General features: G+C 48.3%; 1 protein-coding gene across 6 annotated transcripts in view; it reads right to left on the bottom strand.

The window, feature by feature from the left end:
* ITPR2 (inositol 1,4,5-trisphosphate receptor type 2) overlaps positions 1-17,747 on the bottom strand; it is a 330,950-nt gene that overhangs the window by 293,601 nt on the left and 19,602 nt on the right. For all 6 annotated transcript variants that reach the window (XM_083464129.1, XM_083464132.1, XM_083464131.1 and 3 more), the window contains exon 2: positions 4,582-4,652. In XM_083464129.1, the coding sequence (XP_083320255.1) occupies positions 4,582-4,652 (71 nt within the window). The remainder of the gene's footprint in view (positions 1-4,581; positions 4,653-17,747) is intronic.

Consider the following 17,747-nt stretch of genomic DNA (forward strand, 5'->3'; position numbering starts at 1 on the left):
AAAAATCTACCATTTGCCCGATAATAAATGTTGGAAATGTAATGAGACTGAAGGTACATTTTTTTCACCTTTGGTGGACATGCCCAAGGATTAAGACATTCTGGGAGATGATTTATAATGAAATGAAAAAGGTATTCAAATATACCTTCCTGAAGAAACCAGAGGCCTTTCTCCTGGGCATGGTTGGCCAATTGGTGTCAAAGAAGGATAGAACTTTTTTTATGTATGCAACAACAGCAGCAAGAATACTCATCGTGAAGTATTGGAAGATACAAGATTTACCCACCCGGGAAGAATGGCAGATGAAGTTGATGGACTATATGGAACTGGCGGAAATGACTGGCAGAATCCGAGACCAGGGAGAAGAGTCGGTGGAAGAAGACTGGAAAAAGTTTAAAGACTATTTACAGAAATACTGCAAAATTAATGAATGTTAGAAGAATGTTGGAATGAAGTTATATGGCTTTAGTAGAAATGTTATAAGGAATTAAGTATAAATAGATTAATAGAATATTAAAGGGAAAAAATAAGGTTAGAATGTTAAGATAATTTTAGGATAGAAAACAGAGGAAGATGGAAAGGAATTGCTGAAATAATTAACAGAAGTGGAATACAAAAAGGGAGGTGTGAGGAGGTCGTTGAAATAAGTGAATGAAAGATAAGATATTGAAATTATTTGATGTGTTTTAAATTGTTTTTGTTTTGTTTTGTTAGTTTAATGTGTTAGTGTTTTGTGTTAGTGTTAGTGTTATGTAGTGTTTTTGCATTATATTGTATTGTCTATTATTTTTTGTTGTTTTTTGTAGTGTTTAAGTTGTTGGAAAAGCAATAAATATTATTTTTTTAAAAAAGGGAGCTACTGGGTGTGATCCCGTGGTCAGAAATACTCAAAGAGAAGGGAGCAAAGAGGATTGGAGTTTCTTAAAGGAGAAATATTGAAGGCCCAAATACAGACAATACCAACAAGAAAGAAAAGTGAGAGGCATCTAAGGAAACCAGTGTGGCTGCTATGAGTTTACAGATGAGCTGAGAGTTAAGAAGGGCATGTATACGAAATGGAAGAAAGGGGAAATCACAAAGGAGGAGCATACATGTGTAGCCAACAGTTGTAGGGGGAAAGTCAGGCTAGCTAAAGCTCAGAATGAGGTCAGGCTTGCAAGAGAGGTTAAAATTAATTTTAAAAGGTCTATTCAGCTATGTCCCAAGTAAGAGGAAGAACAAGCAAGTGGTAGGATCCTCTGTGTGAAGAAGTTGGAGAAATGTTATTGAGTAACAGAGAAAAGGCAGAACTACTCAACACCTACTTTGCCTCTATCTTCACCCAAAAGGAAAACAAGGCCCAACCTGGTGATAACAGAGTAAATGATGTAAGGAGGGAGCTGCAGCCCAATTTAGGAAAGAGGTAGTAAATGAATTCAAATCTCCAGGGCCTGATGAGCTGCCTTCCAGAGATTTCTCCATCCAGGCAAGCAAGAGGCATTATTGCAGTTCAAGGACAAATTCCAGCCATGCAAAAGCACCAGAAAAGGACATAGAGCAGAGGACAGTTTTGAGGCCTCAGACAGAGTGTAATGGACTGGCTGAATGCAAAGAAGTGGTCTGGAAAGGAAGCTCAGAGCCTGGGCATTAGTGGTGGGACGACAATAAGTGGTCAGAGGGCAAAGAGGGATCAGACTGGGAGGAGGAATTGTTGGAAGCCAAAGAGGCAACAGGGTTTAGTGAGCAGAAAGAAGCTGTGGCAGAGAGCAGTTCAGAATCACGAGGCTGGAGATGAGGGGGGCCAAGAGGCAAATATGAGACAGGCTGCTAAAGAAGCCTGGGGTTCTTCCCTTCCTTTCAGCTCAGCTCCCCTCTGGTCTCCGAGACCACAAAGTGAAATGAAGAGGGAATAGCAAAAAGAGACAACAAAGGAGTATCTGGTTGCTGGGGAAGGACCCAAAGAAGGAGGTCTTGGAGAGTGGAGAGAAGGTGCGGATCTTCAGTCTTTGCAACTGCCTCATTGAAGCAAGACCTACTGGGAAGAGTTGCTGTGATAACTAGGCCTGCACTGTTTGGGTGACTTTGAATAAAGAGCTAACTTATTTGACAGTGGGTGTTTTATTGCTGGCCTGCTTCTGTCTCCGGCTCCTGACACAGAGAGACCCAAATGACTGCATCCCCCCGCCCTCCGTCCTGAGATTCCCTGTGCCTGACTTAACACCATCAGGACCACAGTGGGGTAGGGATAAAGGAAATGCACATTTGAGGCTCCGTGAGCCACAGTCAAACATACATAAGGGCATTTCCCTCACCATGCCACACCCTCTTGCCAACACCTGCAAGTGACTCCAATGTCAATTTCTAAGGTGAGGGTTAGAGTTAGTTTTAATGGAAAACAGAACTTTGAGACAGAACTTTGGATAAGGAGTTTTTCACTCTGGGAAATTAAACACAAAAGCAAAAGGAACACATTTCCTCACAACTTCCCTGTGCCCTGGCAAACAATTCAGCGACATCAAGTGGTTAATCTGAGGCAGGTGATTTGGAATTTGGCATGTATTAAGTTCTCCTGTAGCCAAAATTGACAAGTTCAGCTTTGTTTAATGGAAAAATCAAAAACACCATGTTGAGCTACAAAACAGAAACATGAGCGCCAGTGCCCATCTTAGAAACAAAAGGGCAGCATGCATGAAACAACAGGGAAGGTGTGCAGCCTGGGAGTCATTTTGGACTCACAGCTGTTCATGGAGGCGCAGGTAAATTCTGTGTCCAGGGCAGCTGTCTACCAGCTCCATCTGGTATGCAGGATGAGACCCTACCTGCCTGCAGACTGTCTCCCGCTTAGACTACTGCAATGCACTCTACGTGGGGCTACCTTGGAAGGTGACCCGGAAACTGCAACTAATCCAGAATGCGGCAGCTAGACTGGTAACTGGGAGTGGCCACCAAAACCACATAACATTAGTCTTGAAAGACCTACATTGGCTCCCAATACGCTTCTGAGCACAATTCAAAGTGTTGGTGCTGACCTTTAAAGCCCTAAATGGCCTCAGCCCAGTATACCTGAAGGAGCATCTCCACCCCCATCGTTCTACCCGGACACTGAAGTCCAGCGCCGAGGGTCTTCTGGCAGTTCCCTCGCTGCAAGAAGTGAGGTTACAGGGAACCAGGCAGAGGGCCTTCTCAGTAGTGGCGTCTGCCCATCAGATGTCAATGAAATGAACAACTATCTGACTATCAGAACACATCTGAAGGAGGCCCTGTTTAGGGAAGTTTTTAATGTCTGGTGTTTTATTGTATTTTTAATATTTTGATGGAAGCTGCTCAGACAATTCCCATTATCTGCTCTCGGCTTTATGGAACAGGCTGCAGCTCAGTGGCAGTGCAGGCAGAAGGTCCCAGGTTAAAAAGCATCTCTAAGTAGGATAGAGAGCGTCTCCTGCCTGAAACCATGCTAATCAGTGTAGACAATATAAAACTAAATGCACCCGTGGTCTGACTCAGTATAAGACACCTCTTAGGCTCCTGTCAGCTTTGCAGCTCAGCATCCATCTTGGAGGCATAAGTATGATCTTCCCATAGGCTTTGGTTATTAGTAGGCTTGATGGCGCATCTTGAAATGAAACTCAACCTGCACAGGAGCCAGGATGAAGGACAGAGAAGCTGCTGAATCCTCCTCCCATCTGATAATTTTGACACTGATTCAGCCCGTTCCCTGCCATGTCTCGTCCAAATGGGCTTCCACCTGATCTGCCAGCCAGGAGTAAAGTAGCATTCAGCATCCTGCTTCCACCTGCTCCTCCTTTAAAAACCTCTGGTTTTATAACTGTTCAGTACATCTAATACACAAGCCCACCACCTTAACATCTAGTCACGACCTATCACACATGTCTTTGAACCTGTGGTTTTCTAGAGGAACTGTAGCCTGTAAGTTTACCCACACTGTGTGCTTTAAGCTTGTTGTGTATTTGTTATAATACAATTTTTCAAAGCACAAGTGCAGTACTGGTACACACTGCAGAAATCTCCTGAGTCACCTAGCTCCTGTGGCATCTATCAACATATCAGTCTGATATGCCACTTAACTCTTTACTTCCCTGCTGCACCACCACATTTGATTTCCCGCTGCGCTCTGGAGGCTTCAGGCTTCAGACGGCTATTCCCGAAGCCTTCAGAGCACAGCAAGAACTCCTGCTGCGCTCCGAAGGCTTCGAGGATAGCCACCTAAAGCCTCCAGAGTGCAGCAGGAGTTCCCGCTGTACTCCGGAGGCTTCAGGCGGCTTCAGCGAAAGCAACGCAAAGCCTCCGGAGCGCGGCAGGAGCGCTCCCTCTGCGCTTCGGAGGCTTCGCGTTGCTATTGCTGAAGCCAAGGAGCCTGCATTCACTCCATAAGACGCACACACATTTCCCCTTAATTTTTGAAGGGGGAAAAGTGCGTCTTATAGAGCGAAAAATACGGTAACTGAGTCTGTAAAACTCACAAGTGCATAGAATACGACAAAACCCAGGATCTAACTTCAAAATATATAAGATATGTATCAACTTAGGCAAGAAGAGGATCCACTGTATTTCTACTTCTAAAATTAACTCTCAATTTCGTACCTCTGAATTTCTTAGGAGGATTGCAAAGATCACCTGCCTCTGGTTGAACCACGCATCTGTCATCCACCAGCCTAGAAGAAAAAGCATAATGCATAGACTTCGTTATTATTTTCAAATTACTGACATAAGTGAAGTCAACATATCCAAAGAATTTCCATTGAATTTTGATGCAAATCATGACACAATGCTGCAAAGAAAAAAGTATTCTCTCCAGGTCAACTTACTAATGCACGGTTCTGTCTAGAAACTTCAAGGCAAATAGTTTTACTCTTCATTGCAGAAGAAATTTTGGCAAGCTTAGAAATGTTTAATAGTTTTATGCTTTTACTTGACTTTAAACAGACAATGCAAGATTGTGGAACAAGCCCTATATTGGGTACAATATACAGTAAGATAGCCTGTACATTGGCTATCTATTTTACCAGCCAAACAGACAAACATCAGTGTTTTATACAGCGCTTTTTTCAGGGGGCACTCAAGGGTACACAGTACCGGCACCTCTTTTTTTAAAAAAAAAAGTGTGGCACTTACTGTAACAACATCATGGTCAGTACGGGCCAGTGGCGTAGCGTGGGTTGTCAGCACCCGGGGCAAGGCAAGTAATTTGCGCCCCCTAACCCGTGGATTTCCGCCCCCTAACCCTAACCCCCAGATGTTGCGCCCAGTGCGGCTGGCCCCCCCTGCACCCCCCACACTACGCCACTGGTACGGGCACCTATTTTTCTAGGGAAAAAAGCACTGGTTTTATATATACACATGGGGGCAGGTCGCCTGGCATGTATTAAGATCTCTTATAGCCCAAAGCAATTGCCAAGTTCAGCTTTGTTTAATGGAAAAATCCAAAACACCATGATGAGGTACAAAACAGAAACATGAGTGTCAGAATTGGCATTATTTTCAGCTCTCCCCACAATATTATAATCTCAATTACTTCTGTTGCTCATAGCTCAAATTCTGCTCATGTGTTCATCATGAAATATTTTTTAATAGTCTAAAAAAGGATCATTTCCTTAGGGATCACAGAAACAGTCTGAAATATACTCAGAGTCGCAAAGTGATTTCATGCTCTTTATTCAGCTCATAGTGGTGAGGAGGAATGAATGAAAGTCCCCTCACAGTATCTGCTTTATATACATTATTTACACAATGGGCTGCACATGATTGGCTAATTCCGGAATTCTACTGTAAGCCAATCAGGTTGTGGATTCACTTCTATCTGGAGCAGGATTGGGTGGTTCCTGCCAACCAATCATACTGCTGCATTGTTCTAGGACCAATCAGACTACTGCATTCTGAATCCTATTGTTCTAGGACCAATCAGACTGCTGCATTTTGGATCCTATTGTTCTAGGACCAAACAGACTGCTGCAGTTTGGATCCTATTCAACTCAGTACATAACACCCCTCCCCTCTAAGTTCCAGTCCTGCCCGGCAGGTCGCATTCATAGTCCTTGAGGTACGCCGGCGGCCTACGTGTGCGTTGCGGCCTGTGGTGTTCCCTGGTCCGGGGTTCAGGTTCTGGCTTGTGTTCCAAGGATGCTGGCTGTGCTGGGCCTGTTTGGTCTGGCGCAACCGGCTCGCTCAGTCGTGGTTCTGGTTCTGGTGTCCTTTCGGCCTCGCGGGTCCTCTCTGTATTTACTGATTCTGCCTCTCCTGCTGGCCCCTCCTGCTCTATGGGCCTCACTGCCCCGCTGTTCCCTTGGGACTCCTCTGACCTGTCCTCCTCCTGGTTTTCTCCCGGGAATCGTCGCCGTATCTGGTCGCAGTGGCGGCGCCAGCATTGCCCCCCATCTGTTAGCACCTCGTACGACACGGGGCCAGTGACCCTGGTGACTGTGGCGGGTACCCATGCTGGGCCTGCCCCAAAATTCTTTGCGTACACTGGGTCCTGGGCCTCGAAGGTCCAGGGGTTCCTGCCTTCCCCCACCACTTCCTCATCCTGAGCTCTATCGGGGTGAAGGCGGTCCAATCTGATTGCAAGGCGCCGACCCATTAGTAGTTCAGCGGGGCTCCGGCCAGTCGTTGAGCTGGGGGTGCTGTGCTGTGCTGTGCTAGAAGGAATGTGGCAAGGCGGTACTCCCAGTCCCCTTGCATCATGCGGCGAAGGGTGTCCTTGGTGGTCCGCACCATGCGTTCTGCTTGGCCATTGGTGGCAGGGTGGAACGGCGCCGAACGGATGTGGCGGATGGCGTTCTGTGCTGTGAAGGTTTGGAATTCTCCTGACGTAAATGCAGTCCCGTTGTCTGAGACGAGAGTGTCAGGGAGCCCGTGGGTTGCAAACAGCCTGCGTAGTACCCGGATGGCTGCGGACGTGGAAGTGGACGGTACCAGTGCGACTTCCAGCCATTTGGTGTAGGAGTCCACCACTATGAAGAATGTTTTCCCCTGAAAGGGGCCAGCGAAATCCACATGCAGGCGTGACCATGGTGCTCGGGCGGACTCCCAGGACTGGACTGGGGCCCTTGGGGGATCTGGGCGGGATTCTTGGCAGGCCTGGCAGTGTTTGACCCAGGCCTCTATCTCTCCATCGATCCCCAGCCACCACACATAACTCCTGGCAAGGGCCTTCATTCTTACTACCCCTGGATGTGTCTCATGTAGGGCTGTGAGGACCCTTTTGCGGAGGGGCTGGGGCACAACGACTCTGCTTCCCCATAACAGGCACCCCTTGTGGGCCGACAGTTCATGTTTGCGGGTTGTGTAGCCGGCGAATTCTGGCCCGGGGCTGCTGCTGGGCCATCCCCTCCACACCCAGTCCAGGACCCGGGAGATGACCCTATCTTTCTTGGAATGGTGTGCAACTTCTTGTGCCTGAATGGGGCGGTCGGGAAGCAGCTCCAGGCTCATAACCTCTTGTTCAGGTGCTGGATCAGGGCCTGTTTCCGGTAGTGGTAGCCTGCTGAGGGCGTCCGCATGGCCCATCGCCTTCCCAGGTCGGTGAATCAGTGCATACTGGTAGCTGGCAAGGAAAATTGACCACCTGAGGACGCGAGGAGACAGCACTTGGGGGGTCTGCTTTTCGGGGGCAAACAAGCCAAGCAACGGCTTGTGGTCAGTCACCACGGTGAAGGGCCGCCCGTACAAGAAATCATGGAATTTTTTTACTCCCTTCACGATTGCCAGACCCTCCTTGTCGATTTGCGAGTAGTTCCGCTCGGTTGCGTTGAGTGTCTGGGAAAAGTACGCCACCGGTACCTCTCTTCCATCCGGGAGTTGGTGCCCCAGGACAGCGCCAATGCCATAGGGTGAGGCGTCGCATGCTAGCACCACCGGCAGCCTCTCGTCGAAGTGTGCCAAGACCGAGTTTGAGACAAGCAAGTCCTTGACTGCCTGGAATGCAGCCTCCTGGCGCTGGCCCCACACCCAAGGGGCCCGCTTGTCCAGGAGTCTGTGTAGGGGCTCCGCTACCGCCGCCTTGTGGGGAAGGAAGGAATGGTAAAAGTTCAATAGTCCCAAGAAGGCCTGAAGTTCAGTCTTGCTCTTGGGCGCTGGGGCATCACAAATGGCCCGTACCTTGTCCCCAGTCGGGTGGACTCCTTCTGCGTCCACCATAAATCCCAGAAAGTCCACCTGAGGCACTCCTAGTAGACATTTTTCCCACTTCACCTTGAGACCCGCCGTCTGGAAACGGTGCAGAACGGTGCGGAGGTGGTCCTCAAACTCCTCTGGTGTGGGCCCGCAATCAAGACATCATCGAAGAAGGGGGTGACACCAGGAATCCCTTTAAGGAGCGAGTCCATTAGATTCTGGAATATGCCTGGTGCCACACTGACACCAAATTGCAGCCGCTTTACCCTGAACGCTCCTCTGTGCGTCACAATCGTCTGTGCCTCTGCTGTGGCCTCATCTACTGGCAGCTGTTGATATGCTTGGGCCAAGTCCAGCTTGCCAAAAATTTTCGACCCAGCCAGGGTGGCAAGGACATGGCTGACCACTGGCACTGGGTATGCATGGGCCGTGAGGGCCTTGTTTATGGTACATTTGTAGTCTGCGCAAATGCGGACCGAACCATTAGGCTTGACGGGTGTGACGATTGGGGTTTCCCAGGGGGCATTAGGCACCGGCTCCAGCACTCCTTGCTCCACAAGCCGGTCCAATTCCTCGTCTATACGGTGTTTCAGGGCGAACGGGACCCGGCGGGCCTTGAGCCTGAACGGTCGTACTGCGGGGTCAAGCTGTAGAGCAATGGGGGGGCCCATATACTGTCCCAATTTCCCATCGAAAACCCCTGGAAATTCCTTGCATATGGCATCCACGTCCACTTGTAAGGTAGTGTGGTTTACCCCGGTGATGGCTAGCCCCAGTGGTCCAAACCATGCCAATCCCAGTAAGCTAATGTAGGGGCCCTTGACCACAAGCAAGTCCAGTTGCCGCGTCCGCCCTCAGTATTGCACCCTGAAGGTCCCCACCCCCATTGTGGGGACCTTACGTTTCTGGAAGTCCCGGAGGGTGAATGGGGCCGGCCTGAGTCTGGGACCCCCAGTAGGACACAGTTTCCTTAAGGTCCTTGCCGAGATTATGGATAGAGTTGAACCCGTGTCAAGCTCCATGCGGCATGGGGCCCCCTCTATCTGTACCTCTACATAAATTTTCTCTACGTTGGGGTGGGGCAACTGGTATACCTGGAAGTCCGTGAGCTCCGTCGAGTTGCCTTGGTGCGTTGGGCCCCGGGACCTGGGGCTCTTGGATTGGTCCTCTGATGCCTGGCATCGGGTGGGCCGAGCTCGACACACCCGGGCGATGTGTCCCAATTTTCTGCACTGCCTGCACTCTGCGTTGCGGAAACGGCAGGTCCTCCTCTCGTGACTTTCCCCGCAGCTTGCGCAGTTCCCTCCTTCTCGTCGAGGCAGCTGTGATATGTGGGCTGCTTGAGTGCGCTGCTGTACTCGGTGCACCTCCTCCCTGTCAGATCCTGAGTCGTCGGTGAGGTCTTCGTGGTGGACCCTCGGTTGGGATGGCAGGCTCGGCCGTGCCTCTTGCGTCGACCTCTCGGCAGCTTCCGTTGCCAGGGCCTCCTCCAGAGCGACCTGGAACGTTAGGTCTTTCTTAGCATAGAGGCGTCGTTGCAGCTTCTCATCCTTCAGGCCACCGACGAGGCGGTCACGAAGCATGTTCTCCAGCTCTGAGAAGTTGCAGAACCGGGCAGCTTGGTGGAGAGAGGTCACAAACCCAGTTATGGTTTCCCCAGGGGCTTGCCGCTTTGCGTAGAAGGCATTTCGCCGAGCCACCACTGAGGGCTGCGGCGAAAAGTGCCCCTTCAGCTGTTCCATTATTGTTTTGTATGGAACAGTAGCGACGTCTTCAGGTGCAAGGAGAGCCCGGGCGATTTCAAACGTCTCCTCTCCGCAGATGCTGAAGAATATCGCCCTCTTCTTGGCGTCTTCTTCATTGGTGACCCCTTTGGCTTCTAGGAGGAAGGTGAAACGGGAGGCGTACGCTTCCCAGTCTCCAGATGCTGGGTTGAACGGCGAGAAGCTGCTGTCAGTTGCCATTCTGAGTTCCTTCTGTCCCGGAGCTGAAGCCTGGATACACGGTGCGAGGCAGCGGTGCGGCAGGTGGTGGTGCTGCGGTGCTGTGTGTGGCAGTCAGCTCAGCGGAATCCCACCTTCGTCGCCAGTGGAATATACTCAGAGTCGCAAAGTGATTTAATGCTCTTTATTCAGCTCATAGTGGTGAGGAGGAATGAATGAACGTCCCCTCACAGTATCTGCTTTATATACATTATTTACACAATAGGCTGCACATGATTGGCTAATTCCGGAATTCTACTGTAAGCCAATCAGGTTGTGGATTCACTTCTATCTGGAGCAGGATTGGGTGGTTCCTGCCAACCAATCATACTGCTGCATTGTTCTAGGACCAATCAGACTGCTGCATTCTGAATCCTATTGTTCTAGGACCAATCAGACTGCTGCATTTTGGATCCTGTTGTTCTAGGACCAAACAGACTGCTGCAGTTTGGATCCTATTCAACTCAGTACATAACACAGTCCAATCTCTGGCAATAAAGATGCCATTTGTCTTTGAAGAACCTTGCCAGCAGTGCTGAACACACTTTCAGATGGCACACTTGTTCCTGGGATAGGCAAAAACTTATTTGCAAGCTCCTTTAACATCAGGGAGGATGCCTCCATATGTCCACCATATCAGAAAGCATTCTTCATTGTCCACTGCTGGCATAGCCATATAGTCTGTGCGTTGTTTCTGCCCCAAAAGAAAGGTGTACACAACACAGTCGTCCCCCCTTTATTCTGAAGCAACTTGCAAGCCAAGAATTGGGGGGGGGGGTTCCCTCCCACTTGTGGCAGCTTAGTGCAAGCAACTTGAGAGAGAGAGGGAGAGGGAGAGAGGCAGCAATAAAGGAAGTTCCTTGGAAGGGTAGTGCTACAGAGAGAGAAGCTCATCACTGGAACAAAGAAGCAAGTAATTTGGAAGGGAAAGGGTTAACACAGGGGGGAGGCAGGGGAGACTGTAGGAATGGTTTCTGAAAGATCTGTTTCTCAAAGACCCAGTGGTTTTTGCTCAGCCCTTTTTAGCTATTTGTATTGATAACACTTTCTCAATGAGGCAGTGTGAGGTGATTTTTGCAGCAGCCTGTTCTACTTGTAGTGATAATCTGTTCTCAAAGAGGCAGTGATTTTAGAGGAGCAATTTTTTGCTCAGCCTGTTGTAGCTACTTGTCGTGGTAGCAGGGGAAAGCAAACCATTCTCAAATATTTTGCAGCAGCCTGCTGGCAGAGAAGAGCTGAGTGAGGCAGCGTTAGCAAAGGCTGCACACACAGGAGGAAGTGTTGGCTTCCCGGTTCTTCCAACATTGTGCTTTTTGAACACCACGTACACGATTTGTGATATATTGCAAGGTCATTTTTTTAAAAAAACAGTCATCACAATTTTATTTAAAATTTGGTATCAGACAATATATCAATTTATAGCACAGCCCTACACCCCACAATCCCTTCTGGTTTTTTTTAAATAATCATAGAATCATAGAATTATAGAGTTGGAAGAGACCACAAGGGCCATCGAGTCCAACCCCCTGCCAAGCAGGAAACACCATCAGAGCACTCCTGATATATGGTTGTCAAGCCTCTGATTAAAGACCTCCAAAGAAGGAGAACTCCACCACACTCCTTGGCAGCAAATTCCACTGTCGAACACTGCCGAATATTTATTGAGATTTCAAAAACAAAAAATTACATAAAAGACAATGAAAAATATAGAAAAAAGAGAGAAAAAACATACAAAATGCAAAGTATAGAAAAAATATATATAAAAAACACACTTAGAAACAAATTTATCCTTCTGTATCTTACATTTCATTTCCTTCTTTCCTGACCTCCTCTCACCTCCCTTTTTTGTATTCTGGTTCAATTGGTTAATTCAGCAATTCCTTTCCCTCTTTGTTTTTGTCTTAGTCCTTTAACTTAATATATTATAGCTTTAAATTCTCACCTATTAACCAGCCATTTTTTCATACACCTTTATGACATTGCTGCTAGAACCACTTAATTTCATTCTGACTCATTCTAACATTCATTAATTTTACAGTATTTCTGTAAATAGTCTTTAAATTTCTTCCAATCTTCTTCCACCGACTCTTCACCCTGGTCTCGGATTCTGCCAGTCATTTCCGCCAATTCCATGTAGTCCATTACCTTCATCTGCCATTCTTCCAGAGTGGGTAGATCTTGTGTCTTCCAATACTTTGCAATAAGTATTCTTGCTGCTGTCGTAGCATACATAAAGAAAGTTCTGTCCTTCTTTGGCACCATTTGGCCGACCATGCCCAGGAGAAAGGCCTCTAGTTTCTTCAGGAAGGTATATTTAAATACCCTTTTCATTTCATTATAAATCATCTCCCAGAAAGCCTTAATCCTTGGGCACGTCCACCAAAGGTGAAAGAATGTACCTTCAGTTTCTTTACATCTCCAACATTTATTGTCGGGCAAATGATAGATTTTTGCAAGCTTGACTGGTGTCATGTACCACCTGTATATCATTTTCATAATATTCTCTCTTAAGGCATTACATGCCGTGAACTTCATACCTGTGGTCCATAACTGTTCCCAGTCAGCCATCATTATGTTATGTCCAACATCTTGTGCCCATTTAATCATAGCAGATTTCACCGTTCATCCTGTGTATTCCATTTCAACAGCAAGTTATACATCTTTGACAAAATCTTAGTTTTGGGTTCTAACAGTTCTGTTTCTAATTTTGATTTTTCCACCTGGAAGCCAATTTTCTTGTCCAAATTGTATGCCTCCATTATCTGATAATAATGAAGCCAGTCTCGCACTTTGTTTTTAAATTTCTCAAAACTCTGCAATTTCAGTCTATCTCCCTCTTGTTCCAAAATTCTTTTTCTTTTAATCCCCCAGCTCACAATATAGACAACATTTTTAAATTCAGTTATTTTCCAGTTACTTTGAAACCAGGGGAAACCAGCCAGAAATATTATATCTCACTTGTATCAGACTTGCGGAGTTAGCTGTCAAAAAATACTTTCACCAACAGCGTATTTCACAGTACGGCATTCTATTTTTCATTGGCAGTCCGTTCCCAGGTTTAAGCGGTGGACTCTTAGCTTCCTTTTCTCTCTTTTTACAGGAAAATACAGTTCAAACCTTTTCCCCCTCCTCTCCTGCAGTCAAGGGGGGAAATCGCTTGTTTTAGATGATAGGATTATAGTCTTTTTCAAGCGTCATTCAAGGTTTTAGCTTACAAGTTCATTGCTTTCCTCTATTTACAAAGAACGGAAGGCAGACTTCCTGTTTATCCCTCTCCGTTTCGGTATCCAATTACTTCTTTTTTTCTCTCCTTTGTTTCCCAAATTAACCTACTCACGGATCGTTGTTTTGTAGCCAAAATGTCACAGGAAAAAGGTAGCACTCTCCGGTAACGGCTGTGTGGCTTCGCTCCACGGAAGAAGCAGTTGACTCACAGCACCGCGCTGCTGCCCGTAGTCGGGCTCCTTTGCAAGTTGGGGGGGGCGCAAAAGGTGCCCGCCGAGTCCCACGGTCACAGGCTTCACCCGCCTGTGATTTTTGAAGGGTCCCCGCTTCGCCGTAGCGGTGCAGACCCGATTCCCACAGAGCCAGTCCCCTCCGAGTCAGAGGGAATCCGCCATTACCGATGGCGCCACCCCGGAAGTCCCCCACAATCCCTTCTGATGTCCACCAAAGATGCAGCTGGGGTGGCTGGGATGTAGTTAATGGATGAGACCCCCCTCATCCCACCTCAATAAATGACTTCCGCAGAGGTAGAGTCAATTGTTGCCTGGGAGTGGGCCCCAGCCAACAGATTGTTTGGGCAGGTTCCGGGGGGGGGGGGGGATAGCACTGGCACACCCAATCTCAGTGATCATGGGTAGGAGGAAGTGTTATGCTAAGACCAGACCATGTCGTTACTGAGGAGGCAGGTTTTGTTGTTGTTTGAGGACTATCGCTGTCTCCGTGTCTGGTCTTGACTGGATGGATACTGGAATCAACAAGGGAGACCCACATGACCTGAAGGTGCTGCTGTGCAATGCGAGGTCAATGATGATGATGATGATGATGATTTAAAAGACACCTGAAGGCAGCCCTGTTCAGGGAAGTTTTTAATATTTAACGCTGTACTGTTTTTAACACTTGATTGGGAGCCGCCCAGAGTGGCTGGGGAAACTCAGCCAGATGGGCGGGGTATAAATAATAAATTATTATTATTATTATTATTATTATTATTATTATTATTATTAATAAGAAGAAGAAGACCACTGCTATCCAGAACTTGATTGTGGGTGGGGGACTTGACCTGGCATGTGTAACAGAGACTTGGTTGGATGAAGCAGATGGGCCTGTTCTTGCTGCTGCTTGTCTACCAGGTTTCTCTAACAGCAACCCTGGTCATATGGGCGGGGGGAGGGGTTGCAGTGATTTTTAGGAAGTCATTAGCTTGCACCAGGTATCCTATTGGGAAGACCCAGTTTTCTGAGTGCATGTTTTGGAAGCTGGGCAATAGGGGCAGTACAGGATTCCTTTTGGTGTACTGACCTCCCCACTGCACCAAGGATTCCCTGCCTGAGCTGCTTCAGGTTGTGGCAGATGTTCTCCTGGAGATACCTAGTTTGGTTGTCCTAGGGCAGGGGTCGGCAACATGTGGGCTATGGGCCGGATGCGGCCCACGAAGACTGTTTTACCAGCCCACGAGCCACCCCTGAACCGAGCCACCCACTTGGCAAGTCCACCTCGTGCTGCGCTAAACCAGTGCGGTGCAGGGACTCGCCGAGTGGTGCCGGCAATCACGTCTGTGCACACACAGATACCAGAAATTGCATCTGCACATGTCCAGATACCGAAAATCACTTCTGCGCAGGTGCCATTTTCGGTATCTGGGCATGCGCAGATGTGATTTCCGGCATCGCGCTGTGCCAGTCCGGCCCACAGACAATCTCCGTGGGAGTGATCTGGCCCATGGCTGGTAAACCTTGCCAACCCCTGTCCTAGGGGATTTTAACATCCATGTTGGCATGACCTTACAAGGTGCCGCTCGGGACTTCTTGGAAAGCATGGCTTCCATGGGGCTGTCGCTGAATAAGTTTGGCCCAACTCATAGTTGTGGACATGCCTTGGACCTGGTGTTTACCTCTATAGATGTGGGTGATCTGACACTAAGTAAAAGTGAAACAAAAGAAGAAGAGTTTGGATTTAATATCCCGCTTTATCACTACCTGAAGGAGTCTCAAAGCAGCTAACATTCTCCTTTCCCTTCCTCCCCCACAACAAACACTCTGTGAGGTGAGTAGGGCTGAGAGACTTCAAGGAAGTGTGACTAGCCCAAGGTCACCCAGCAGCTGCATGTGGAGGAGCGGAGACGCGAACCTGGTTCACCAGATTACGAGACTACCGCTCTTAACCACTACACTACACTGGCTCTGCCATGGTTAGATCACTTCCTGGTGCAACTGGACTTTTCTCCGACCCTTCCCCTCTGCAGGGAGGTGGGACCAATTTGGATGGTCCCCCCCCCCACCACTTAATGGATCCAAATGGTTTCCAAAGAGTGGTAGGGGATGTTTTATCCCATGTTGATGGCCTTTCAGCTGATTCCCTGGTGGCCTGCTGGAATGCAGTTAACCAGGGCTATCGGCTGTCTGGCTCCAAAGCGCCCTCTCCGATTGTATGGAACCCAGACAGCCTCGTGGTTTTCCCCAGAGCTGAGGGTGATGAAACGATCCTTGAGACGGCTAGAGTGCCAGTGGTGGAAAACACTCTGAATCAGACCAGACACAGGTTGGAGTCAAGCCTACCAAGTGGCGATAGCAATGGCAAGAGGACCTTCTTCACCACCTCTACTGCATCTGCAGAAAATAGCAGCAGGAGACTCTTTCAGGTGGTTCACAATCTAAAGGAACCACCTTTGCCACCAGGGAGTGGTAAAGACCCCAAGATCTCCTGCAATGATTTTGCAAAGTTTTTTACAGACAAAGTTGCTCAGATTTGGAAAGAGGTAGACTCCACCGTGGGAGCAGGGCCGGGGCAGTGCTGGAGTCCTGTCTAGTCAAGTTGCATGGGATCAGTTCCAATCTGTTACCTCCGAGGATGTGGACAGGCTGCTTGGACGAGTGAAACCGACCACCTGTATCCTTGATCCTTGCCCATAAAAGTGAGCCAGGAAGGGCTGGGTGATGGGCTCTGCAGGGTGGTGAATGCTTCCCTCTGTGAGGGAACCTTCCCAGACCCGCTGAAAGAGTCAGTTATTAAACCGCTCCTTAAAAAAAAAACATCTCTTGACCCGGCCGATATGGCCAACTATCGCCCAGTCTCAAATCTTCCATTCTTGGGCAGGGTGACTGAGCAGGTGGTTGCTGAACAACTCCATGCCTGGAGGATGCGGACCATTTGGATCCCTTCCAATCAGGATTCAGGCCTCATCATCATGGGACTAAAACTGCCTTGGTCACGCAGGTCGATGATCTCTGGCAGGCTAGGGACAAGGGTGAAAGCTGTTTCCTAGTTCTGCTGGATCTCTCAGCGGCCTTTGATATCATCAACCATAACATCCTTCTGGATCGTCTAAAGGAGCTGGGGGCACTGTTATACAGTGGTTCCCCTCCTTCCTCCTGCACCGTGTCAAGAAAGTGGCGTTGGGGGATGAGTTTTCAGACCCCTGGGCTCTCACTTGTGGGGTGCCTCTATATGAGGCCACTGGGAGAGATCATCAGGGCTGGGTGTTCTTCAGTGTTCATGCGGATGATACCCAGCTCTACCTCTCTTCTAAATCGAAACCAGTGAAGGCGGTGAAGGTCCTGCATGAGTGTCTGGAGGTGGTTGGAGGATGGATGACAGCTAACAGATTGAGGTTAAATCCTAACAAGACAGAAGTACTGATTTGGAGGGACAGGGGGCGGACAGCTGTGGAGGACTCCCTGGTCCTGAATGGGGTAACTGTGCCCCTGAAGGACCAGGTGTGCAGCCTGGGAGTCATTTTGGACTCACAGCTGTCCATGGAGGAGCAGGTCAATTCTGTGTCCAGGGCATCTGTCTGCCACCTCCATCTGGTACGCAGGCTGAGACCCTGCCTGCCCGCAAACTGTCTCGCTAGAGTGGTGCATGCTCTGGTTATCTCCTGCTCGGACTACTGCAATGCACTCTACGTGGGGCTACCTTTGAAGGTGACCCAGAAACAACAACTAATCTAGAATGCGGCAGCTATACTGGTGACTGGGATCAGCCGCCGAGACTACATAACACCAGTCCTGAAACACGTACATTGACTCCCAGTACGTTTCTGAGCACAATTAAAAGTGTTGGTGTTGACCTTTAAAGCCCTAAACGGCATCAGCCCGGTATACCTGAAGGAGCGTCTCCACCTCCTTTGTTCAGCCTGGACGCTGAGGACAATGAACTCTGCATTTCAGCTGTTATCTAACAAGAGTTGTAAATATAACAACAGTCACCCTACAACATCTAGCAATTCTCAAAAGGGAAGTTAAAGTAACAATAAGAATAAACAGTGAACATGAAGTCAGTTGTCATGAGAAACTATTTGCATGTTAAGAAAGGGAAAATTTAGTAAACAGTGGAAACATTCATGCAGTGAGATCTATTCGTTTATAGAAACACTCCCAAAGGAAGTTACATGAATCCTTTCATCTATGACTTTTATAAGCACATTGGAGAAAG

Source organism: Podarcis liolepis (genome assembly GCF_965112155.1).
Source record: "Podarcis liolepis genome assembly, chromosome: 10".
Taxonomy (NCBI): Eukaryota; Metazoa; Chordata; class Lepidosauria; order Squamata; family Lacertidae; genus Podarcis; species Podarcis liolepis.